We start from the raw sequence: 25,715 nt of genomic DNA on the forward strand, positions 1-25,715 counted from the left end.
ATGGCAATGAACACATCTCTTCTCTAAAAGGAATTCCACGTAAGTTTTGCATGATTTCTACATCACCTCCTTATAAAACTTGGGTGAATAGGTTTAGAATTTTACCAAAATATGTTTCACACTGACTTGTCCCTTTTTTACACAAAAACAAAAACAACTTCACACAAACATTTTCATTCCACAGTAACACACCACTAAGATGCATGAGGCTGTTGTTAGATAAAGAAGAGGTAAATACCTTATGTAGTACCGGTACGTTCCTCTGTTGGTTTTCTCATGGAGGTGCTGCTTGGTTTAATATATCTGGGACAGCAGAATTAACCAACGCCGATACTTTGATCATTTTCAGCAACATATTTACAAAAGGGTTTTTGCAAAATACTCTTGTGTCCAAGCAACAATAAAATAAGACTCTGACCAAGCTTCTCAGAATATAATATATATTTCTAAAACGAAATAATATCACCAATTGTTTACGGAGTTTTACACATAATGTGAGCTTCATAGAAACTCTAACCTATATACAAATGAAACAACACATATCTGTCTTTCAGAACGATATGAATAAACCACTGGATGGAATTCGATTAAACTCTGCACAAACATTCTCAGAGGGAACTGTCGCATGACTATGTTTCATTTCAAAACATTGACATGAAAATATATTTGCGAAATTATTTAAAAAGTGTAATAGTTAAAACTGAGATGCTGATGCCCCCAAACAACTCCGCCAATTGAGCTGAAATTTAGTTGAAATACAAGCATGTTCTATTTTTTCAATTGTTAACCTTCTGAAAATGGCGGCCATCAATATGTAGGTATAAAGATAAGTTGCGCTGTTTTAAACATTAAAATGTGTTAAAAGGACAGTCCTATCTCAAAATAATTCGTACTCTTATATTTTCTCTCAAAGTTGGAAAAGTATAGAATCAAGGATAGGTTTTTGGGCCTAAAATATGACAGTGCGATTGCAGACTCTTTATTGTCCTCCTCATAGTAGCCTCTTATGACATGCAGGGAGTACAGATCATGCAACCTTTGTTTCCACCCACAGGGAAGTTAAGGTGTTCCGAGAAATCGAAAGAAAAACGAGTGTTCACAAAAGAATGATAAGGCTCAAGAATTGTGAGAAAATGAAAGACATTCTAGACCTCGTTACTAATTTAATTATTACTATTATAATTGTCCAGGCCTGTGATATTGAGGTAGCGCACCTATCTCTTATTCCAAGGCCCCGAGTTCGTTTTCTGGTCAGTTGAAGGATCTTAATTCTGGACTTAGTAGAACGGGGTTAACTTGATACGAGATTTTCTGAAACTCTTAAGTTACAGCAAGGAAGCGCAGTGAAAAGATGACGCTGCTGACCTAGTATACAGTCTAACACTGGTTGCCATGTTTACAATGGTGTCGGGAAACTGATGACACTAATACCAGATAGAACCTCAGAACCAAAACCTATCCATGTTATTAAGTCCAGTTTTCTACAAAAATGGTCATACAGTTTTCTTCTGCAACTCTAATGGTTCCAATAAATTACCGTACGCATTTGCGTGTTAAAACAGGCGTTGCAGACCCTCTCAAAACAGATCAACAATAATTTGCTGCTGTTTCTGCCACTAATCTCTGTTAGACGAACCCCCTGTGGATGGGGGCAGTAAAATAACACCCACGGTATCCCCTGCATATCGTAGGAGGCGACTTAAAAGGGCTCCAGGGCTCTGTATCTTGGAGCGTGGGTTGGTGACCACGGGGCCCTTAGCTGAGTCCTGCCATTGCTTCCACTTGTGCTAGGCTCCTCACTTTCATCTACCATATCCGACCTCTCTTGGTCAACTCTTGTTCTTTTCCGACCTCGACGGTATTAGAGCACTCAAGGCCTAGGGAGTCTTTCATTTTCACGCCCTTCGTGGCCCTTGTCTTCCTTCGGCCGTTACCTTTATTTTTTGAAGTGTCGGATCCCTTCCACATTTTCTCTCTGATAAGTGTTACATAGAGGATGGCTGCCTAGTTGTACTTCCCCTTAAAACAATAATAACCACCACTCTACTAGACGACGGTACTACTGCAACTCTACAAAATTAACAGCAGCAAGTCGATAATAATGAAAATGCACACAGAATTTAGCATTCTCTGACTCTTGACACTACATATCCGTAGCCTTGCATGTTGAAGTATAGATAAAATATTCATAAGAGAAAGTTTTTTTGAAGTTTGCGAAACACAGGTGGACTTTGCTGTGTGTTTGTGTGTGCTATTTGCTTTACGTCGCACCGACACAGATATGTCTTATGGCGACGATGGGATAGGAAAGGCCTAGGAAGTGGAAGGAAACGGCCGTGGCCTTAATTAAGGTACAGCCCCGGCATTTGCCAGGTGGACTTTTAAAATACTTAGGTTGCTTTAGAACATTTTCAGTGACAATTCTGAAAGATACCCAGGATACCCATACTTGTCGAAATGTATTTACTTATTGTATGTCTTTTAGTGCCGGGAGTACATGAGGTCGGCTCACCTGGTGAAGGTAATTTCATTTGATACCCATTGGCAACCTGCGCGTTCGGATGTTGGATGATAACGAAGAAGAGAGGGTGATACCCAGTATTGGCATATTGGAACATAGCCTACCCTTGTGGAATAAGACCAAGGGGCATGTTGAAGGCTTAACGTTTACATCGACGGGCGGATCACCATCAAGAGCGTCATATGCCCTCACTTCAAATGAATACTGTGAAGTTTGGAATTTACTCCTGGCTTTTGGCACGCAATCTAGTGATTAAATGTAATATATCACCTCTCCTACCCTGCCGGCCAACATTTGCATGGCGATTCTTTCCACTAACGAGAATCGAACTGACTAACCAGGGTGTCAGGGCATATACACTTGATGCTTTAGCGATCATGGCCACCAGACGGGTTACTTTTCCGAAAATATATGGAAACTAATGAGTACATAAAATGCGTACTTGTCGAATGTCTGATGATGATGATGATGATGATGCTTGTTGTTTAAAGGGGCCTAACATCGAGGTCATCGGCCCCTAATGGTACGAAATGAAATGACAACCAAAAGTTCAAAAAATCCACTGACCAAAATAAAAAAATTCATGAAAAATGACTGGATGGACATGAACAAAAAAACAAGAAACAAACAAACAAAAACAGTGGATCCGACTCAAAAAAAGGTCATAAATAACACTATTACTGACCAAGGGACCACTTATAAAGCACAGTCCTGAATCGACGGTGCTTGATGTGTAAAGGGGTGCAAAAACCAGGTCTAAGACCCCTCAGAATGGTACATATCGCGAGTAAAGTAGAACCATGGTATTTCTCAAGCTGCGGTACTAATCAAAGGTAGCGTAAACTCACGGTGTTCCACACAAGATGGTACTACTCACAAGTATTGTACTTCGTATAGGTAACGCAAACCTATGGTGTTTTTCACACAATGGCGCCACTCATAGCCAACGCAAACCGACGAGGTTCCTCATCTAGGTGTACTAACCACAGGGACTCGCACTATCCCGTGGTGTTCCTCACATAGTGGGTACTAATCACAGGCAACGCAGATCCACGGTGTCACTCATATAGTGGTACAACTCACAGGCAACGCCCAGACCCGCGGTGTTGCTCACATGTGTACGACGCACGGGTACTGGAAACCCACAGGAGAACCCCCTCTTGCTGCTACTAATCACAAACCTATTTCGTACCTAATGTAGTGGTAATACGCGCAAGTACAGGCAACCCATGGTGTTCCCCGCACGATGGTACGAATCAAAAGTAGTTTCATGGTCCTAATTCGATCATCCCTTGGTCGCCCCTTTTAGTCGCCTCTTACGACAGGCAGGGGATACTGCAGGTGTATTCTACATGTGGGTCCCCCACCCGCAGGGGGTGAATGTCTGATGAATAAATGACAATTTTACTATCGAAAATGTGCATTGATAACTTATTCAGACGCCAAAAAAAAAAAAAAAACAAACCCCATGGCACTACAGCTGTTGAAGGGCCTTAACCTACCAAGCGAGCACTGCTCAGCCCGACGGTCTCCAGATTACGAGGTGTCGTGTGGTCAGTACGACGAATCCTCTCGGCCGTTATTCTTGGCTTACCAGACCTGGGCCGCTATCTCACCGTCAGCTAGCTCCTCAATTCTAATCACGTGGGCTGAGTAGACGTCGAACCAGCCCTTTAGGTCCAGGTAAAACACCCTGTCTAGGCCGGGAATCGAACCAGGGGCCTCCGCGTAAGAAGCAGGTACGCTACTCTTACACCTCGGGGCCGGCATTCAGACTCCAAAGTGAAAAATTATTTTGAACAAAACTATTCAGAACTAACTGCAGAAAGCAAAGAAGGTGTGGTACTGCAAGTATGCTTGAGGGATATGTGTTGATGACGAGCTTCCTGTAAGACACACGCCTCCTCAGTAATAGATTCAAACTTAAATCGAGTATCTAATCAAGAGCACAAATAGTAGATTAACCTTTCCTAGTTCATTTAGTAATTGTTCGGGATTACGTAGTTTGTTCTGGGGCTGTGGTATACATGGAGGACACATCAGGAAGTAAATGTTGGGAAGATGTAGAATATATCGAGGATAGGTCTGACATCTTATCCAGGGAATATCCAGCGTGAATAACCATATGCTTCTTTAGATCGCCACGACGAGCAATATTTTTACCACAAATAGGACAAGGATAACTCTCGTGTCTTGTGTGAACGAGCATGTGCTGCTTAAGGTTATAACCAAGGGTAAATGTTTTGTTGCATATGTGACAACTATGGCTCCTATCACCCGAATGGCACAGAAGATGCCGCTTCAATCTACTCAGTGTGGCAAAGGAGGTACGGCAAATGCTACATATATGGTTTTTCACTCCTGTGTGAACAGGTAAATGTTTCTTCAAATCAACTTGCCTGCTAAAGCCTTTGTCACACGATGGGCACTTAAAATTTTTCTCGCCTGTATGAACGCGCATGTGTTGTTTCAGATTTCCCTGTAGGGCAAACGACTTCAGGCAAACGTCACACTTGAAATTCTTAGCTCCAGTATGAATTGTCATGTGTTGCATCAAGTTGCCCCGGCACGTAAAACTTTTACTGCACTGATTACAGGGAAAATTCTTCTGTCCACTGTGGATTAACAAATGTTGATTGAGATTACTCTGGTTGGAACACATTCTACCGCACACGTGACATTGCTTGCTTCTATGGATCTGAACATGTTCGGCTAAATCATTTCTACTGGTGTACTCTGCCATGCAGACGGAACATTTCAGGCTGTCGCTATGTTCAACTAACCTGTCCTCTTCACATATGCTGAAACAAGAAAGTTAGCGTTAAATAGTTTACTCTTATAAAAAGGTGGGCCAACAGATCAGTACATCATTGATAAAATGAAGGAAATTTCCTCAGTATTACCCTGCAATTCAGAGAACGAAATTTGTTAACCAACAGTCCTCTTGCAAAAGACCACTATTTCAAGAAATGCCAAACCGAGCTCGATAGCTGCAGTCGCTTAAGTGCGGCCAGTATCCAGTAATCGGGATCCCTGAAGATGGTTTTCCGTGTTTTCCCATGTTCACACCAGGCACATGCCGGGACTGTACCTTAATTAAGGCCACGGCCGCTTCCTTCCAATTCCTAGACCTTTCCTATCCCATCGTCGCCATAAGACCTATCTGTATCAGTGCGACGTAAAGCAAAAAAAAAAAAAAAAAAAAAAAAGAAATGCCAAGGTATATTTTTAAGGTATAGAAAAATATTATTGTTGGTGTAGACTTATTTTAGATGGCGTGGCTCAGGCCATGAAGCCTGCTGTTATGCGAAACTATGTTATGCATACTACGCTGTACAAGTACAGAGTCATACGGACTCCCCATACTAACGCCAAACATTCGTAACGGCGGCAAAACCTCCGCCCTGCTAACGCCTGGTCCACATGACCGTTGAATATACGTGTGCCCAACGCACGTCCTTTTCAATGGACGTAGGGTATTTGTACAAATGAGCGCTGCTTTACGACCGTTTGCCAATTTTGTTTGACGTTATACAGTTCGTTTCGCTACCTTATCTTATAATGCGAATTAAGAGGAAGAATTGTTCCAAGAAAGTTCACACGCAATTAACAGTGAAAGATACGTTTATGGCCAAGTCTACACATTATGTCCCCGTTTCAGCGAAGACAATGATACATGTTTTAATTACGGTACTTTCGAGTGTCTGCAGACTCCTTTTGTCTCATACAAAATACAAATATGAGAGATACAATTTCACCCGAGGAGATGCTAGCAATTACATTAATGCAAAATCCATGCAGTGCTCTAATAATATAGGACTTGGACATTATGTACATTTATTTAAAATTATCATATTCCTTCTCATTTGATTAAGAACTCATTTGTACATGCAGAAAATATTGAGCATGATTTTGTTCTTCAGTGAACCAATCTTATACAGTAAGTATTAACACTTGGCTATACATTAGCATTGCGATATTGAAACGAGACGTTCTGAACAAATGATCACTGATGCACGTTAAACTATCGGTCGTGTGAACAGCCCCCGCGCTCTCTGTGAAATACTACAGAGCACATAAGAGCTTATAGCTCCGATGTTGCATGATTATACAAGTCGAAAATGTGACGTGCGTCACAGCGCGCGATGCTATCAACGGGCACTGGTCGTGTGGCCCCGTCAGCATAGTGAATATTTAAGTTACTGGACGCACTGACGTGCGTTATTGGGACCACACCACCGCTCAGCGGAATTGCAGCGTTTGAATTGAGGTTCGTCTCGTCCAAGTGTTTTGTTGCCGCTGCGAAATTTGCGTGTCTAAACGGTCTTCACTGAGAAATGTAGTTTTATGTGGTTTATCCTATGAGGATTATAAAGACATAGGGGAAAGCTGAGATAAAATTTAATTGGAATTAGAAGGGGGGAGTTGTTCAGAATATTATAGCTGTGTTTAGATTTTAGAAACACATGTTGTATACACAATGTATAATAATAGATTCTACAATGGTTGTAATAGGTCTAAGAATAATTACCTATTTCTGAGTTAACATACAGGCGTTATCAGGGTTCTCATTATATGCAATATAGAAGCTTCTCACTTCACAACAAATGTTATTGTTCCGTAACTTGTCAACATAATTGTTTACTGAAGCAAATATAATTTCAAATATTGTACTAAGTTATATTTTATATTGTTATTACAAGAGACGTAGACGTCTGCATGAAGGACAGTCGCCCAGGTGGCAGATTCCTTATCTGTTGTTTTCCTAGCCTTTTCTTAAATTATTGCAAAGGAAGTGTAAATTTACTGAACATCTCCCCTGGTAAGTCATTCCAATCCCTAACTCCCCTTCCTACAAACGAATATTTGCCCCAATTTGTCCTCTTGAATTCCAACTTTATCTTCATATTGTGATCTTTCCTCATTTTGAAAACACCACTCAAACTTATTCGTCTACTAATGTCATTCGACGTCACCTCTCCACTGACAGCTCGGAACATACCATTTAGTCGAGCAGCTCGTCTCCTTTCTCCCAAGTCTTCCCAGCCCAAACTTTGCAACATTTTTGTAGCGCTACTCTTTTGTCGGAGATCACCCAGAACAAATCGAGCTACTTTATTTCGGATTTTTTCCAGTTCTTGAATCAATCCTTTTGAGGGTCCCATACACTGGAACCATACTCTAATTGGGGTCTCAATAGAGAAATATATGCCTCTCCTTTACATCCTTACTACAACCCCTAAATACCCACATAACCATGTGTAGAGACCTGTACCCTTTATTTACAATCCCATTTATGTGATTACCCCCAATGAAGATCTTTCCTTAAATTAACACTTAGGTAATTACAATGACCCCCAAAAGGAACTTTCACCCTATCAACGCAGTAATTAAAACTGAAAGGACATTTCCTATTTGCAAAACTCACAACCTGACTTTTAACTCCGTTTAATTATCATACCATTGCCCACTGTCCATATAACATTATCGAGGTCATCTTGCAGTTTCTCGCAATCTTGTAACTTACTTATTACTCTATACAGATCAGCAAAAAGCCTTATCTCTGATTCCACTTCTTTACTCATATCATTTATATATCATATATTACATAAGAAAACATAATTTCAGGGGGTGAATAGGAATATCGACGGAAAATGTACCAAAGTAAGAAATGAAAGAGCCTATTCCTCATCCGATGATGAGTACATGGTGATGTTAACACAGACTGCTAAATATAGCCGACACTTTGGTATGAATAACGCGCCACTTTCGTTGCCTCTGCAGACGTGACATTTTAGTCACCACTTCAAATGTTTGGAGTTGGTATGAAGCGACCTTAAAGTTCATTATTGTGGATCTAATTACTGCAATTAAATTAATCTACGTGAAAAAGTAGCTCAAACAAGAGAAATATACATTTTTGATAGATATCTTAATATTCTATCTGTCAGGTCGTCAGCCCAGAGGCCGGATGGATCCTCAGATAGCGGTTATAGGGAAACAGCAAAAACCGACGGCGGCGCCAAAATGTAGCGTACCTACTGTACTAGGTAACAACAGGTAAAATGGTCACCAGAAGGGAATTCGAGGGGCGTATGGTTGCAGGTATGCATTAATAACCATTACTTGCAACGCAGTAAATTGTAAAACTCAGCAGGGAAGAAGTTTCTGACCTTATGTGGACGACGGAAAGTTAAGAACTGCTCTCAGATAACTTGATGTAACTACACAGAGAATGTTGTGGTGGTCTAGGTAGATCGTGAAAAGTTTCTTCTTTTTCTTGTAGTGCCTTCTCCATTACTGGAGTTGGTCACAATCACTGCGAAGTTTGCACTATGTTCGGCTATTCCTCATCAGTCTACTCGAATCTAGTCCTGTCCAATCCGGTAAGTTGTTCAGCCAAAAGTGTTTTCCTCAACCAAGACCTCGATATACATCAATTTTACCCTGTATGATCATTTTTAGGAGGTTCGCCACATTGTGCACAATGTAGGTTGTCTTCTTTTTCTTGATTGTACACACCAACATTCGCTCCTTTCTCATGCGCCGAAGTACGACAGCACTGGAGACGTAGTCAGTCCACGATATCCGTAGGTAGCATCCTTCGGAAAACCCACATCTCGAAGGCATTTATTCTCCTAATGGGGTTACTTTCTCATGCTTCATCTCCGTACAGAACCACTGACTATACATAACATCTCACGAAGATGTGACGTGTCTCCACGCTGAAGCTTCTGTCACAGAATACCTTCCTCGTTTTCATAAAGCTTCTATTTTTACACGGACCTCGAAATCCGGATCCAAGCCCTTAGTAATCCAACAGCCAAAGTACTTCCATATTTGTTCAACTTGTTTCCCATAAATATTCACAAAAATGTGCGTGTTACGAACTCAAGAAATGGCCATCGTCTTTCTCTTGTCGGTGATACTTTCGAGTCCAAGTGTATTCTCTTCTACAATTCTGTCTACCAGAGACGCTGAAGACCTTGAGAGCTGTCCGCCAAGATTACAGCGTCATCTGCACACTTCATATTGTTGACCAACCTGCCATTAACTTTTGCTCCATCTTCTGCTTCTTGAAGAGCAGTTCGGAAGTTCTGCTCAGAACACAGGTAATACGCATCCTTGTAGTACCGTACTCCTTGTTTTATCCGGGTAGCTCGAGTCTCGGAGTTTCCAATTCTCATGGAAGCTTTTTGATGTTCATGCAGCTTTAAGATGAATGTAAGGTCTCCATCATTTACTCCTACTGTGTTCAGAATTCGCATGAGTTCGGAATATCTGACACAATCGAATGCTAGTGCATAATCAATGAAGCAGATACAGAGATATTTGGACTGGTCTCTACAACTTTGTAAAAGTGTCATCGGGCAGAACAAGGCCTCGGGTGTCCCAAAGCCCGTACGAAAACCAAACTGTTCGTCACCTCTGTCCGATTCGCACTTTTAAAAAATATATGAATTCTAAATATACCGTATTAATTTTATAAACATTTTAAGAACTTGATTCATGAGACGATATTGGCCACATGTAGTGACATTTGACTTCTTAGGAATGGGGATTACACCTGACTTAAGCTATTCCTGTGGGCTATCTTGTTCTGTATTTATAGTTAAGTAACTTGGTTAGTAATCTAACACTGTTTTCATCAAGTAATTTTAGAATTTAATGGTGAATATTATCTGAACCTGCTGATATTCCAGTTTTTATAAAGCTGTCCTCTGTACTTCACTGATCAAAATTTCAGGTCTAAGCTCTGTGCTTATCAATGGTAAAACTGGGTTTGTTCCTTCTCCAAATAGACTTTACACCTAGCACACCCATTCTTCTTCTTCTTGTTCTTCTTCTGCTACTTCACTGGAAATCAGTCGACTGCTGCATTCAGTAGTAGAGTGTATGCTTGAGTTTTAAAGTTATGTTACTTCCTTTAACTTGCAATGCAAATTAAATAGATCATGTTTGCTTTGTAAGTCTTCAGTTTCTTGACACCTGTCATTCATCCAAGATTCCTTAGTCTCCCTGATTTTCTTTCATATAATCTTCCTTAAGTCATCATATTTCCCTAAATCAACATCCTTGTATCTTCATCATAAGGTCAGTAGATTAGATTTAATTTAATATTTCTTCCATTTTCCAATTTTTGTTGGTTGATTCAGTTCTCATATCCAGAGTTGAGTTCTATGCAGCTGTTGCCAAAGTTCAATTTCATTTTCCTCATTGGACATTTCCAAGCTCTCCATGTTGAACTCTTGTACTTGCCTAAGTTCACCGTTAAGAACATTTGTTACTTTTACACATTTCTTTGGGCTCCTCAAAGCAGTGTTTTTTTTTTTTTTTTTTTTTTTTTTTTTTGTTCCCCCCCAGAATTCTCTTCAATCGAAAGGAAACTTGTCACAAATAGATTGTAATCCAATCCTATGTCTGCCCCTGGCTAAGTTTTCACCCCATGTATGACAGTTCTGTATCTCTTATCTGCTAAGATATAGTCAGTTTGATTCCTGACAGTATACAGTGGGCCAGCATTCAATTCTAGTGGGACAAAATTACTTAGCATAAAATACAGTTTGAATAGGTGCTACAATGATTTAATAGCCTATGAAATGAAATTTTGTATGGCTTTTAGTGCCGGGATATCCCAGGATGGGTTCGGCTCGCCAGGTGCAGGTCTTTCTATTTGACTCTCGTAGGCGACCTGCGCATCGTGATGAGGATGAAATGATGATGAAGACAACACATACACCCAGCCCCCATGCCATTGGAATTAACCAATTAAGGTTAAAATGCCCGACCCGGCCGGGAATCGAACCCGGGACCCTCTGAACCGAAGGCCAGTACGCTGACCGTTCAGCCAACAAGTCGGACAATAGCCTATTGTATGGTGTGATTAAAAAAAAGAGAGACAAGCAACAAATTTCTCTGAGCAAAGTGGTCAGCCATCACAACTGTTGCATTTTAGAAGCAACCAAACTTACCTATTTGGAACTGTGGTAGACATCTGTTAAACTAGTCATTTGTAGGAAGATCATTTTTAGCATCACACTCCTGGTCATCATCATCCTCACCACTGTCATCATATTCATCATCACTGTGCATGTCACCTTCCTGCTCAGATGCTGCACTGGTTCTTTGTTCCTTCAGTAAACAACGGACGTCCAATGGTAACGATTCCTTCTTCTTGCTCATTGATACTGCAGTTAGCTGAGAAATTACAGGGTCAGAACTTACTAGCAAGAGATTAAAAACATTCTATATTGTAGACCTTTGGGAGAACTATCTTGCAAGACTCTAACTTGTACCCCCTTATTTCTTGCTTCTAGATCTTCTTGCAATAGCATTCTAGTTGGCACGATAGCAGCCTGTATTACTTTTGCACTATGAATTAGAATTTTGTGGACAGAAGGACACATGTAAAACCATGAATACATATTTAATTTTGTGGTTTCCAGAGCATATTTGTTGAAATCTTTTATGTTTACTTCATAGGTCTGTAATATTATGATAAAACATTTGTATTAATAATAATAATAATAATAATAATAATAATAATAATAATAATGTTATTTGCTTTATGTCCTACTAACTACATTTATGGCATTCGGAGACACCGAGGTGGCGGAATTTAGTCCTGCAGGAGTTCTTTTACGTGCCAGTAAATCTACCGACACAAGGCTGTTGTATTTGAGCACCTTCAAATACCACCGGACTGAGCCAGGATCGAACCTGTCAAGTTGGGTTTAGAAGGCTAGTGCCTTAACCATCTGAGCCACTCAGCCCGGCATAAAACATTTGATAAGTTCTTCACTGATACCTGTAATTTCTGACGATAATGCATAGTTTTCCAAAAAATAAAAGGCAAGCTGTGTTTCCATCGTTTGAAGTGTCACTGCCTCCTGCTCTCGGTTCATCAATTATCAGTCCCATTTTGGATTGAATTTCTGTTGAATTATGCACTTTTATATCCAACCCTTGCTTTTCCTTTGGTTTTCCTTGCTTGCCACTTTCGAATATCACTCCTATATGCAATTTATAATATGAACTCAAACAATCAGATCACATGCAAAGGAGAAAGTCCAAAAAATACTTCAATGTTTCAATGTGTCAATGTCACTACATTAATTGTTTTTGGGAGTACTGCCACATGTTGCACACTTCAAAGAAGGAGCTGCTAAAGCATTATATCTTTTTCCATCTACTTTGGAATAATTAAGTTATGATCTATTTAAGTATCTAACCTTCTCCATTTAGTTTTCAACTCACTATCTTCGAAGAGTTTTCTAGGCCTTCCAACTCCAAAGTGGATGGAACTGATCTATTTGTCTGAAGATTAGAAAGTGCAGCTTTATGCACTTATGCAGAAATATGTAAATCCTTTGCAAGCCAATTGGAATTTTTTCTCAAAAACCAGTCTTTCATCCTATAACTTTGTTTCCATCACCCTTGAAATTTGTATTTGAAAGCACTTGCAGTCAATTTAATGTACTGTAAAACGTCTGAAGAGCAGATATGAAAATTCATCTTAGATAATACATCCACTAGCTCATTTCCAATCTGTTTATTGTATCACAACATTTCACACAGCTCACGGTGTGTTATTACGGGTCGCGGTGGAGCATGTTCCACTGCGAATAAAGTTACTTTTCTAAGAAGAGTGCAAAAAATTGCATGTACTAGGACATTATAGCCTTAATATTCATGAACTGCTCTACATTATGGAACAAAAATAGAGGAAGAAATGTTCAGATGCATTTTTATAATCCTACGTAAATGTTGTAAAGTTAGAATTTTACATGCTATTCACATTACATAAGCGCTTGGCGTGAAATACTGATGAAAATAGTTGTGTATCAATTAAATTAATATTAAGTTGCATACTTGAAACTTTCTTTTCCATACTTAAGATATTCACTATCATCCACTGATACTACATTAGCTAAAACACAAGTAGCAGTAAGTCAGACCCTGTTTTCTAGGAAGAGGAGATAAGGAATATTATTTCTATAGCCATATCTGTTTATATGTTGTCACCAGGGTTGAAATTCTTTAGCCCTGGTTATCTGCCTACAGGTAGGGAAGGAATAAATGGAGACAGGAAAATGTTCCTTTTTTACATTTTGTTCTGCTACATTACAGTTGCCCCACTGTGCAATATGGTTTGGATCATACTGAGATGATTTCCACGTATATAGTCTCATAGGATGTCACAGAAACCAAGTATTAGTGAGAAACATATTCTTCTCTTGGTAAAATTCCATGAGTAAGTCTGCTCTATCATTACAATATCCCAAACCAAATTTTCCAACAATGTCTTCAAGTTTTCCTTTCCCAGCTTTAGCATGATTACCCATGATTATTGTTATTTCATGCTTACTGATGTGAGATCGCAGATCCTCTTACTTCGGAATAGAACCTGTTAATCTCTGTGTCAGACTTACTGGCTGCTGGGGCATATATTTGAATTATGTTCATATTTCTTGGTTCTGCCTTCAGCCGTATTAGCAAAGCACGATCAGAATAGGGAACAAAGTTCATAATTGATTTCTTTAGACGTATGTCCACTAATATTCCTATTTTATTAGGGTGTCGAGGTAACCCACTTCCAAAGTAGTACATACATGAGCCTACTACATCTATTTTTCCCATTCCAAGCTATCTAACTTCACTGATTCCAAGAACATTAAGTTTTGGTCTTTCCATTTCTTGAATCGTATGTACATACTTCTGATATTCCAGATGCTGATCTTTAAGGTGTTTATTAGAAGTAGGTTTGGAGTGTTGACCATTCATTGTGGGGACTTTTAGCACCCTTTGACAATTTAAGTCAATTTAAGGTCTGCCATGGACGACGGGACTTTGTAATTTTTAGTATTGCCATGACTGTTTTCTTGAGACATTTAGTGGTAGTTTCTTGTTGGTTTCCATCCTGCAGCACTACAGTAATGTACACCAACTCAGTTGTTCCTGGTAGTTGTCTGATAATGAGTCTTAGAAGGAATTAGTTTCCATACACCTCACTTCAGTAATAGTAGCACTGCTGCCTACTAGGCTGCTACTACTACCTATGGATTCCAGTGGCATTTTGTCTACTCAGGATGCACTGCCCCTCCTAACAGAGCTCATCTGCCCAGAGTCACCCACCAGATGATGTCGCCAATCGGTCAGCAAGATAATATAATGATAAAAGAAAAAACATTGGTTACCTAGATACAATAACCGACATCCACAGCAACCAATATGTATCCTTAAAAAAACAACTTTTAAAACAATGTTTAATTTCCATTTTGTAACCATTTCTGCACATACCAAACTGTAAAAACATATAAAGTCATTATTTCAAAATAATATTGTGTATTCCATGGAGAAGAAATATTTACTGAATGAATCAACGACTTCCAGTAATTACAGGTTGCCACAATTGACAAAGTATAGCATATCAGGATACAGAAAATTTTACCTTACAAAAATAGAGTGGTGTTATGGTTTTTTAAATTATGGAGGTTCGAACAAGTGCGATCTCAGGATGTTTACAGATCCATATATGGTGGTGGTGGTAACTATTCTTCAATGCTGTTCATAGGCAGCTGGAACTTTTTCCAAAATTCTATGAACAAGGCAAGTGTAATGCCATGAGGCCCAATCATTATACTGCACATATTTAAAAGAAATTTAATTTGCACAGAGATAGCTGTTGGCTGGACTGTATGAACCACATGAACAAGACAGGCATTATAACTAGTTGTTTCCTTTGAAATACACAAGGCTCAAGGCCTATTTCATAAAATACCAGAGATATAAGCTATTAATTAATATAAGACTTTAGGAAAATAAACCTAGTATTTAACAGATTTTAGTTTCATAAATAAATAAGAAGATTCAGTTTCATACAAACTAGGAGTCTTGTATTACAAGTTCTCCACTTATATTACAAGGATATATTAGTAGTGTTTTGTTTCATAAAACTAGGCAATGCAGTTTTATTTGTTATTCTGGGAGATATAATAAAAGTACAACAGAAATGATGTTTCAACAATTCACTCCTCTTAGAGCATACACTGATTATTATTTTCTAAAGTGTGATGAAGATGTTTCCAATTTTATGAGTAGTGCATGATTTGGATTGGCATAGTGTTATTTCTCTAAAGGCAGTTGATTTTACTTTTTGTGTGAATTAAGGAAGATAGTGATGATGAGCAACTAGTTGTAAAGCAGCCAAGACATTTCAGGGATAGAAAACTTTACAATCACCTGCAAGACACATATAAGTACAATGAATGTCTTAGGCTAGATTTTGCAAAATTTATTTTCTGTTGCATTAAATAGAGGGGCTACTACAACACCCTACCAACAGAACTCATGCTCTTAATACCCCAAAAAGTGACTGAAAATAGCATTGCATTGGCTAGGAAGAAGAGCACAATATCACAGCACTGGTGACTACTGTTTGTAGAGCAATCAAAAATATTGTGCGAGCAGTTAACCGCATATTCTACCAGATCTTGTGCATGACCTGATGATGTTGGTCAAGTAGTCAATCGGTATAGTCAGTTAACAGGGTTGCCAATTATTTGTGGGGCTGTAGATAGAACCCCAGTTAATATGAACGCACCGATAGACTTTGAACCTATCTATGTTGACATACACGGAAATCATTCCATAAATGTGATGCTTGTTTCTGGTGCTGATTTCAAGTTTTAATTTGCCTATGCAAATTAGCCAGGTATTACAAGCAATGCAAGAGTTATATGTACTGGTGGACTTTTCCACAGGATAGAAGAAGGATGGCAACCATATCCAGGAGTAGTTCTTTTAGGTGACTCAATTTATCCTCTCAGAACCTGGTTAATACCACCCATAATTAGAGACGATGGTAACGAGGCTCAAACACTTCTGCGAGCACATAAAAAAGAAAGTGAGTTGTGGAATGTGCAATCAGTGTCTTAAAAGAGAAATTTCCTTGCCTGAATCATTTTAGGCTTGACCCTGATTATGTATGCAATTTAGTTTTGTGCTGTGTTGCTCTCTGTAATCTATCTAAGGATGATAACCTTATCTATAATGTAGAGGATGAAGAAGCCGCATGACAGGAAAATAGGGAAGTAGTTCTTGGCAAAGCAGAAGAAAAGGATGAAGAAGTCATTGAGGAAGGGGACAATTATGGTGAACCTGTAGGACCAGACAAGGTGAATTTCTTTTACCATCATTTTACTAAATACTAATGAAAGACACTAGGTTATACCCTCCAGAGAGTATGCAGTACATTAAGGACCATAAGCTAAATAAATACTGAAACTTAGTGTCAAACATTTATTTCACCTTTATTGATAGGCTAAACGTGTATTATAGTATTATATAAACCTTGACTAGTACAAAACTTACAGTTCATCATTTGTGAATTAGAATTGGCCTATTCTTCAGTGTTTACGTTTTTTTATTGTGTACCATAATGATTTCATTATTAACTAAGCATCATTCATTACAATTAAATCATTTACTGTCCCAATGACAACATTGGCATATTCATTTTTTTCCTTTCAATGTTTTACTTCTGATATGATTTGTGAAATTGCAGAGTATCATTCCCAAGATCTGCTCTTTCTTCCGAACATCCAGTACCGATTTCCAAATTTCAAGTTCCAGTTTCCTCTTTTTCAGGTTCTCTAGAGCCTTACTTTCATAATGATTTTGAACAATCACCCATGTCCAAGTAAAACCTATGAGAAATAAACAAGAAATATAGGTAGACCTTTATATGTTGATACTAGTAGATGTACTGTATATGAAGTGAAAATAGAAGAAAAATAAAAATTGGATCTTGCAATTTAATACATGGGAAGAGAATAAATATGCGCAGTTTTTGGAATTTATTGATCTTATTTTATAATTATTTCAAAGTAACAAAAAGGCGAAAGCTAAACAGTTCTGATTCTTAGGTTATACTGAAACTCAAATGTTTCAGTGACCTTACCTTTGCTAACTGTGAGAGGTGTACATATTTACTTTTCATAGCTTTCCTGTTCTGAACTATGACCCTTCTCTTCTAGTGAAATGAGAATCTTTGACCAACATAATTTTCAACAGGCCCTTGATTATCAGCACAATCTGGGTGTCCTATTCCTACTGTACTGTTAGGACCCAGACCCCATGGTATCAGGTATCCTGAGGCCTTCGACAATCGGAGAATCTTTGCCCTCAATCTCCAAGACAAGAAGATCGGTTTCATCTAGTTTGCTACCTGGTCCTCCTCCTTCTCCTGTTATATTACGCCTGTCAACTTTCGCCTGCAACAAAGGAAAAGAAGAAATATGGGGATATCACATCAGGCTATAATACAGCATGAAACTAAGGGATTCTTAAGCTATTCCGTTCATGCCACGTTTCCATTGCGGTTACAGAGTGCAGTTTTATGCTTTCGGCCTAAGCATAGCCTACGCTTAGGCTTATAACAGAATTAAGTTTTAGGTAGGCAGTATTCATCATTCACCACTGTTCACTGGTGTAGTTTGTGAAGTATACTTTGACTGTACAGCTCAACCTGACACTTATGTCTTTATCAATCATCGAACTGACAACTTTATTCTAAGCTACTGACTTGATAATTTATTCTCAATATGCTCATATTTAAATGCTCATTAGCTTTATTCTTTACTGTAATTGGTTCTGTATTGTATTGTTCTGGAGAGATTCGCAGATTGCAGATGGTTCAATGCCACTTGATACCAGCTAATTTGCATGTGTTAGTCCAGCACCGCTTAAATATGACGATGTTGCTCTAATATTTTCTTCCTGATACGCTGAACTATTGCACCAAAGGGATGATCACTGCTACACTACTGTAAGTCATGCTAAAGCACGTCTAATTTTGGAGTTCCTCTGAGAGTATTCTCACACTTGAAAATTATTTTAACTATGAAGAAGAATGATTTACATGTGATTCAAGCAAATACCAAGTGAATTAAAGTGTTTTAGGGGGTTAAATCGTAAAAAATGTCTAAGCTTTTGCTCCTGTGTGGTCAAAAGATGACGTCACGCACCTACTTAATTTAGTAAGAGTCAAGAAATTTAAATTGTGTGTATCTTTTCGATAAATTTCAGTGGTTACTTGCATCAAAATAATACGTGGATGATCTGAACTTTCTTTAGACATTTTATGTTTTCTGTTTAATTAATTTTATGTTCTTAGGTATATTCTTCTTTTATTTCTCCTGAACAGCAGACACTTTAATTTTATATTGTTCTTCTTCTTCTTCTTCTTGTCCGTTTCACCCTCTTTGGGATACGATAGATCTATCAATGGTTAGTGAGTCATATTTTCCTGTCCTCCCAGTACTTTTTCATTCTTTCAGATCTTGCCTTCCTCTCTTCTTCAGAAATTCTGTATAGTCGTTTGGGCTTCACCTTGTCCTGAAACCTCTTTATTTTATCTTTGGTTATTTTCTTTGCAGATCCATCTACAAGCATCTCTTCTGTAATTTGGAATTCTCGTAGGTCCTTCTCAGTTTCCTTAACCCAGTTCAGCTTGGTATTCTTATTACGGAAATAGTCGAAGATTCTTTTAGTTATCCTTTTTGAATCCATTCTTAGGATGTGGCCATAGAAGTCAATTCTCCTTTTCCTTATTGTGTCGGAAATCCTTTCTGATTTTCTATACAGAGTTTCATTGCTGATGTGTGAACGTTCGTTATTATGGAATTTGGGGCCTAGAATTTTTTGTAGTGTTTTCCTTTCCTTTATCTCCAACTTTTCCATTGGACCATGTGTAGTTATAGATAGAGTTTCGGCAGCATAAAGGACTTCAGGCTTGACTACTGTATTATAATGTCTGATCTTGGAATTCCATGAGAGGGATTTTTTGTTATAGGTGTCCTTCATAAGCTGGAAGGCTGTTTCTATTTTGATTCGTCGAGATTCCATTGGTTTCTTCTCAAGACCATTCCAACTGATCCATTCACCAAGGTATTTGAAATCTGTGACGATCTCTATTTTTTGTGCCCCCACTTTCAAATATTTTGGAGGATTCTTAATGTTGGTTATTATTTTGGTCTTTCCAAAGGCAATTTTGAGACCTATTTTCTCTGCTTGCTTCAGCAGTTTGAAGGACTGCTCCTTGGCTTCCTCCCACGTCTCAGCTAGTAAGGTCTTGTCGTCTGCGAAAGCTAAACATTTGATCTTGATACCCTTGTTTACCGATCCCAATCAAATTCCACCACTAGTTGTCTTATCCCATTCTCTGACTACCATCTCCAAGGCACAATTGAACAGTATGGGAGACAGTCCATCATCCTGTCGGACACCAGTTTTGATCTCAAAAGGAGCCGACAATTCCCCTATGAATTTGACTTTGGAAAATGTATTAGTGAGAGTTTACTTGATGAGGTTTGTTGTTTTATTGTCTAGACCGAATTCTTTGAGTACAGAAAGGAGACTTTCCTGGTCTAGTGAGTCATACGCCTTTTGGAAGTCAATAAAGGAGATGACATATGTTTATGCCCTAGATTTCTGGTATGCTATGAGATTTTTAAGGTTCAAGATTAGTTCCGGACAGGATCTCCCCTTTCTGAATCCCGCTTAATATTCACCCAATTGATGATCTACCTGTGGTTCTGTCCTATTAAGTAAGGCCTTTGAGAATATCTTATATGTAATATACAAAAGTGATATGCCTCTATAGTTGTTGGGATTCATTTTATCCCCCTTCTTGTGGATTGGGTGGATGAAGGCCATCTTCCATTCTTCTGGAATTCTTTCTTTGTCCCAGATTTCTTCAAAACCTTTTTGTAGGGATTCTATTGCTTCCTTGTTGGCATTCTTCCAAAGTTAGGCTGTGATCTGGTTTTCTCCCAATGCTTTGTTGTTTTTAAGGCTCGAAATGATATTTTCTAGTTCCTCGAAGGTTGGTGGCTGTGAGTCAGGATTGGTATTTGTTGGGACATTAAATGTCATTTTTTCTACTGGCGTTTCACAGTTGAGGAGATTTTCAAAGTAGTCGGTTAGTATCCTGCAGTTATCAGTGTTGTTATGTGCTATATTTCCATTCTTGTCCCGCAACTGTAGAGTCAGTGGCTTGTTCTTTGTTGTTCTCTGTTTAAAGATTTTGTAGAAACTTCTTGTCTTGTTTTTGGTAAAGTCATCATCTATTTGAATAAGCATCTGGTTTTTGTAAGCCTTTTTAATTGTTTTGAATTTTTTATTGACCATCTTTCTGATATTCAAGAAATTTTGTCTATTTCTTTCCGTTTGTTGTGACTGCCATTTGTGCCATGCTTCCTTCCTTTGTTTCAATAGATCGTCACATTCTTCCGACCACCAAGCATGTTTTCTAACTTCAGTTATAGGGGCAAATTTTTCGGCTTTTGATAATAAGTTCTGTTTTATTTGATCCCAATTTTGTTTGTGTATATCCTTTGTCTTTCAGATTGGGACTCAAACTGGACTATGGAATCCAAGACATTCTTGTTTATTATGAAGTCAGTTCCTAGGTGTGGCATGTTTTTCATGACTCTTTGACCAACTTTTCCCTTGTATATCCTGAACCCTTCAGAGTCAAAGTTGTTTTCATCTATATATCTGGTCTCCTAAGTGCCGTTATGATAATTCGATGATTTCTGAGAGTGTCCGTAAGGTGTTAACTTTCCAGTTTTAAGAAGAGAATTAGCATTGAAGGTGGCTATGAAATTCGTCGGGTATTTGCATTTGATTTTGTTTGAGGTTCCAAGACGCTCCGACTCGTCTTTGTGTCACGCTGCAGACTCCCCAGAATCTGAATGTCTGCTTGTGCGCAACGGTGCACCTGAGGTAATTTGTTTCACATTACACTTTCCCATGAACGATAAACATGAGTTTGGAGTAACTACTTGAGTCACCAGTTTACAACCAAGGTTGTGAGCCCTGGAGGTTTCTTCCAGCCGCCCCTAACCTGGGGTACAGACGCTGACCTAAGGCCGCCCAATCTGGGAACAGACGCCTGGGGTATTTTATGTTCTACAACCAAGATTCAATTCTTGGAGGTAGCTCATTCACCCTCTCTGCCATTGGGAGATTCTTCTCTTCATCCGTCATCGAGACCGTTGACCAGTTTTCACCTAGTAACCCTAAGCAAGGTTTGCCCCTTCCACCATCTCCACTGTACCGAAGGTCATCTTCTCCGCTGTAGATGCCGTTGAGGACTTCACCTATAACCCAGGCTAAGGGCCCTCCATATTTATGACCCCTGGAGAGAGGGTGTCCCAGTATTTTAAAGCCCCAGGAACTGGGCTACCCGTTGGTCTGCGGGTTGTATTGGGTATTTCAACCAGCCCTACAAACTGTAGGGGCCCCCTGTTTGCCACCTGGGGATGCGCTCTGTAGGAGTCGGGTTCCTCTGGTTACTTTTGGAAGTTAACTCTACCCACAAAGGCTGAGGTTATTTGCAGAGTTTATATTGTTCATTATGTGTGTTTTTCCTTATTTTCCTTGAGCGGATTGCTTAAATTTATAATTGAAATTTTATTTAAGATTATTGTTCAATTTTATTTTCTGTTAATTATTTAAAGTTTATTTGATGAATACCAAAATTTTTATTTATTTAGTCTGATCCAGGACACCCTAGATTTGTCATAAGACACAGAATAATACAAATAACAATTTTGAGGGAAGATAAAAAGATTAATGTTTAAAAAAATGATAGGTTACAATTAACCATGTTAAATGGCATGAACTCCATATAAATGGTGACAAAGAATCGAAACGGAGTATTTCATGAGTGAGACGACTATCTCATCTTGTAGGCTTCTCGCTAGTTTATATTTTCGTCGCCATGTGACAAAAGATTTGGGAATTGTTCTCCTCGCGCCAAAGAAAAGTCCAGTCACCGTAATTTTTTTAAGGTTATACGACTGAAGAAAGAAAGGGATGGTTGGATTATAGATATCCTTTTTCTCATTATCTACGTCAGTCGGCTGAGAGGCTGAAGATTCAAAGCGTACCGTAGGATCAATAATTTCTGCTTCGTTCCTCCGTCTGTCAATCGCTATAATATCAATCCTGCGAGTGCTGCCTCCTTCGACGAGACAGTGGACTTCTTCGTACACTTCTAGATTTTTGAGGCGAAGAGCATTAGTTGTGAAGCTTGAATTGTTGTTACTTGCATATTCTCTTCATTATTACATCATTATATCATGACCCCCCATCCTTTATGTCTTGTCATCTAGAGGCCTTGCTTTCTTTTTTTATCTAATTGTTGTAGTCGCATCTGACACTTAATTGAGATGGGCGTGTGCTGCTACCATTGCTATTGTTGATTATGTTGTATTATGGTTATACGCAAGGCCGTGTTACATAGCTAAGTTTTATTTATTGTGTTTCTTGTGATGAATCTTTTCTAGTTCTTTATATTTTAATCATTAATGATTTGATTGCCTATTATTAAATTTTGTGGTACTATTTGGTGGCTCTGTCATAACAGCAGATGCATTCCAACCTCACAGTGTCTTGAGTTTGAACTGAATATTCTCTAAGTTTAATATTATTTCATTCTTTCAATATTATGGTGTATAAATTGAGATTTTGCAAAATGTTAATTGTAGGAAAATCCAAGTATGGGATCCCATCTTTAAAAGTCATGAAATTTAAGGCAAATGTGAGTTTCACCTATTCATAATTTTCAGAAGGGTATGGTATATTATTAACTTCAATTTTGACATGGTATTTCAAACACACAAAAAAAAAAAAAAAAGGGAATAATATTTTATGCAGAAGAGATTAGTAACTCACATCATTACATTGGACTGACGTTCTGGAGGTACCGGTATACAGAAAACCTTGTTATTGAATTTATATTCAAATTACCCCTTTATTAAATGTTTTTAAATCTTAATGAGGTTTTCTATTCTAGACCAAGTGGTAGTGAACTCTTGTTTTGTCCTCCGCTCTTTTTCATGCGGGAAAAGGTTTTCTTCTGGTGTTGCTTCTGAGGGGATATTTTGGAAAGCGAGTACTTCTCAGGTCATCATCATTAGTTGTTTTTCTCATTGCTGAGCATCAAGACCTCATAACTTGATCATTTCTGTGTTGCAGCTTTGAAGAGGTACCTCCATCCAGAGTGGTTTTCAGCTTTCCTTAACATAATCTTAAGAGAGAGGCCAGTGATCTTCTTCACCTAATCTAATCATCTACTTGCTGTTCTTCCTCGTAGTCTACTGTCTTCAACTTTGCCTTGCAAAATGGTCTTTTGCAAGTTCTCTCCTTCTGAAAATAGACCAAGGCATTGGAGGTAACACTCACTCACATGGGAAGACAGATATTTCTTGATGCTCAGTACGTTCAGAATGGAAACAATAGATCTTCTTTCCATCCAGGGTACATACAGCATTCTCCGCCAACACCACATCTCAAAGGCATCAATTCGACTTTTGTGTTTAGCATTCACTGTCCAGATCTCACAGTCATACAAAGGGCTGAGAACACTAGTGATTCCACCAAGCGCATCACGGTAGCTTTTGATACTGCCCAGTTCTGACAGATCTTAATGAGTTTAACAATTGCAGCACGACCCGGAACAATACGTCTTTTGATCTCTAGTTCACACCGTCCCATGTCACTGATGGCAGACCCAAGGAATACCAATTCCTTTACTATCTCCAGGTCCTTTAGATACCCTGTAAGTTGGATTTGACCTTGCTGATCAACTACCATTAGTTTTGTCTTTTTCGTGTTTATCTCCAGATCATAAAGAAGGCTAATATTCTTCACTCTTGTCAACAGGTCTGTGACTTCCTCTTCACTTCCAGCTGTAAGCGTGTCATCTGCAAATCACAGGTTGCTCATTTTTCTGTCACCAATCAAGATTCCACCATTCCAACCATCGAGAGCTCTTTTGAAGACACTCTCTGCATAGATGTTTTATAGTTGAGGTGATAATATACAAACTTGCCTTACTTCATTTGTCACATTGAAAATGTCCGAGAGATCACCATCCACCTTTAAGGTTGCTGCATTTTATACAGACACTTCCCAGGTAAGTGCTCTAAAATTGTTTGTGTTTTATTAATTTTGTATGATGCTGAATTTCTTATGTTTTTTTGTCCCGTGTATGCTTGCCTCCCTTTGCCCATCCCCTATAATATAACTACTATCTCACCAATCCAAGAGGGGAAAGCATAGCCCTGGTGCTACTGGGGTGGCATTTTCTGCATTAATTAGACACAGCATAATCACACACTTTGTTCCAGGCTTTTCAATGAGTTTCCTTTATTACTGTCAGGGTTGGATCCAGGGAGCAGTTTTAGGTTCGAACCCCACTGTCGGCAGCCCTTAATATGGTTTTCCATGGTTTCCCATTTTCAAATCAGGCAAATGCTGGGCCTGTAACATAATTAAAGCCATGGCCACTTCCTTCCCACTCTTAGGCCTTTCCTATACCATCATTGTCATAAGACCTATCTGTGTAGGTGCAACGTAAAACAAATTGTAAAGACAAAATTAAAATATTAACCTTACACTTTGAAAGTGTCTGAATGTGCTTCCAGACATCAGAAAGTACAACAATTGTTTAGTCAATCAATATGCTTTATTTTCAGATAGAGGTATTAGCCCTAGTAGCATATTTATAATAATTGGAGGCCTCAGCCACCAGGTGCTGGCATACTGAGGTGACAGCATCTAGGCTTCCCGTGTGTCAATTTTGACGTTCTGTTCGAATCCGCCAGATCACAATAGTGAACAAAAACTCTACTGGGTGATCTATTGCAGAGTTTTTAATGAATTTTGTCAGGTAGATACTAAATGTATCACCGGAGATCTTTAACATGCTGACATCGTTCAACATGGACTGCCGAGGACCTTTTCTTTTTGGTACCCTTCAGAAATCCGATGCCACCCAATCAGTGTAAGAAATGTGCGAGTGCTACCTGACCAAGGCTGGAGTAGGTTAAAGAAGCGAGGCAAATTACCCAATTTGTGACTATCAATAATGGGACAGTGACTGGACGAAGCCACGAGTGCAAAGGCATGTGACATAGGTGAAGGATTCAAGCTCTTATGCTACTGCATAACATCCTGTCGAAATAGCGTGGCAAATCCCGTCTCCAAGATATTGTGAGATAACATCACCTACATAGAACGTATATCCGATCACTTGATTGGCATCCGATTTGTCACTGGGTCAACAATAGAATGCATCGTCTTTTGTTATGTATCACAGGTAGGATACCCAATAGAGGAA

General features: G+C 38.9%; 1 protein-coding gene across 3 annotated transcripts in view; it reads right to left on the reverse strand.

Moving 5' to 3' along the window:
* Window positions 1–16,821: 16,821 nt before the first annotated feature.
* Window positions 16,822–25,715, reverse strand: part of LOC136873783 (cyclin-dependent kinase 11B) — a 114,987-nt gene continuing 106,093 nt past the window's right edge. The window contains exons 7-8 of one of the 3 annotated variants that reach the window (XR_010860173.2): window positions 17,484–17,796; window positions 16,822–17,229 (exon numbers count right to left, since the gene is read on the reverse strand). Coding sequence is in view for 2 of the 3 variants with exons in the window: in XM_067147003.2 (XP_067003104.2) it covers window positions 17,190–17,229 (40 nt within the window). In the remaining variant the exon portion in view is untranslated. Of the gene's footprint in view, window positions 17,797–25,715 lie in introns of all 3 variants that reach the window. The other 2 variants (XM_067147003.2, XM_067147004.2) reach the window with 2 other exon arrangements.

The sequence above is a fragment of the Anabrus simplex genome, chromosome 5, assembly GCF_040414725.1.
Source record: "Anabrus simplex isolate iqAnaSimp1 chromosome 5, ASM4041472v1, whole genome shotgun sequence".
In the NCBI taxonomy this organism is placed as follows: domain Eukaryota; kingdom Metazoa; phylum Arthropoda; class Insecta; order Orthoptera; family Tettigoniidae; genus Anabrus; species Anabrus simplex.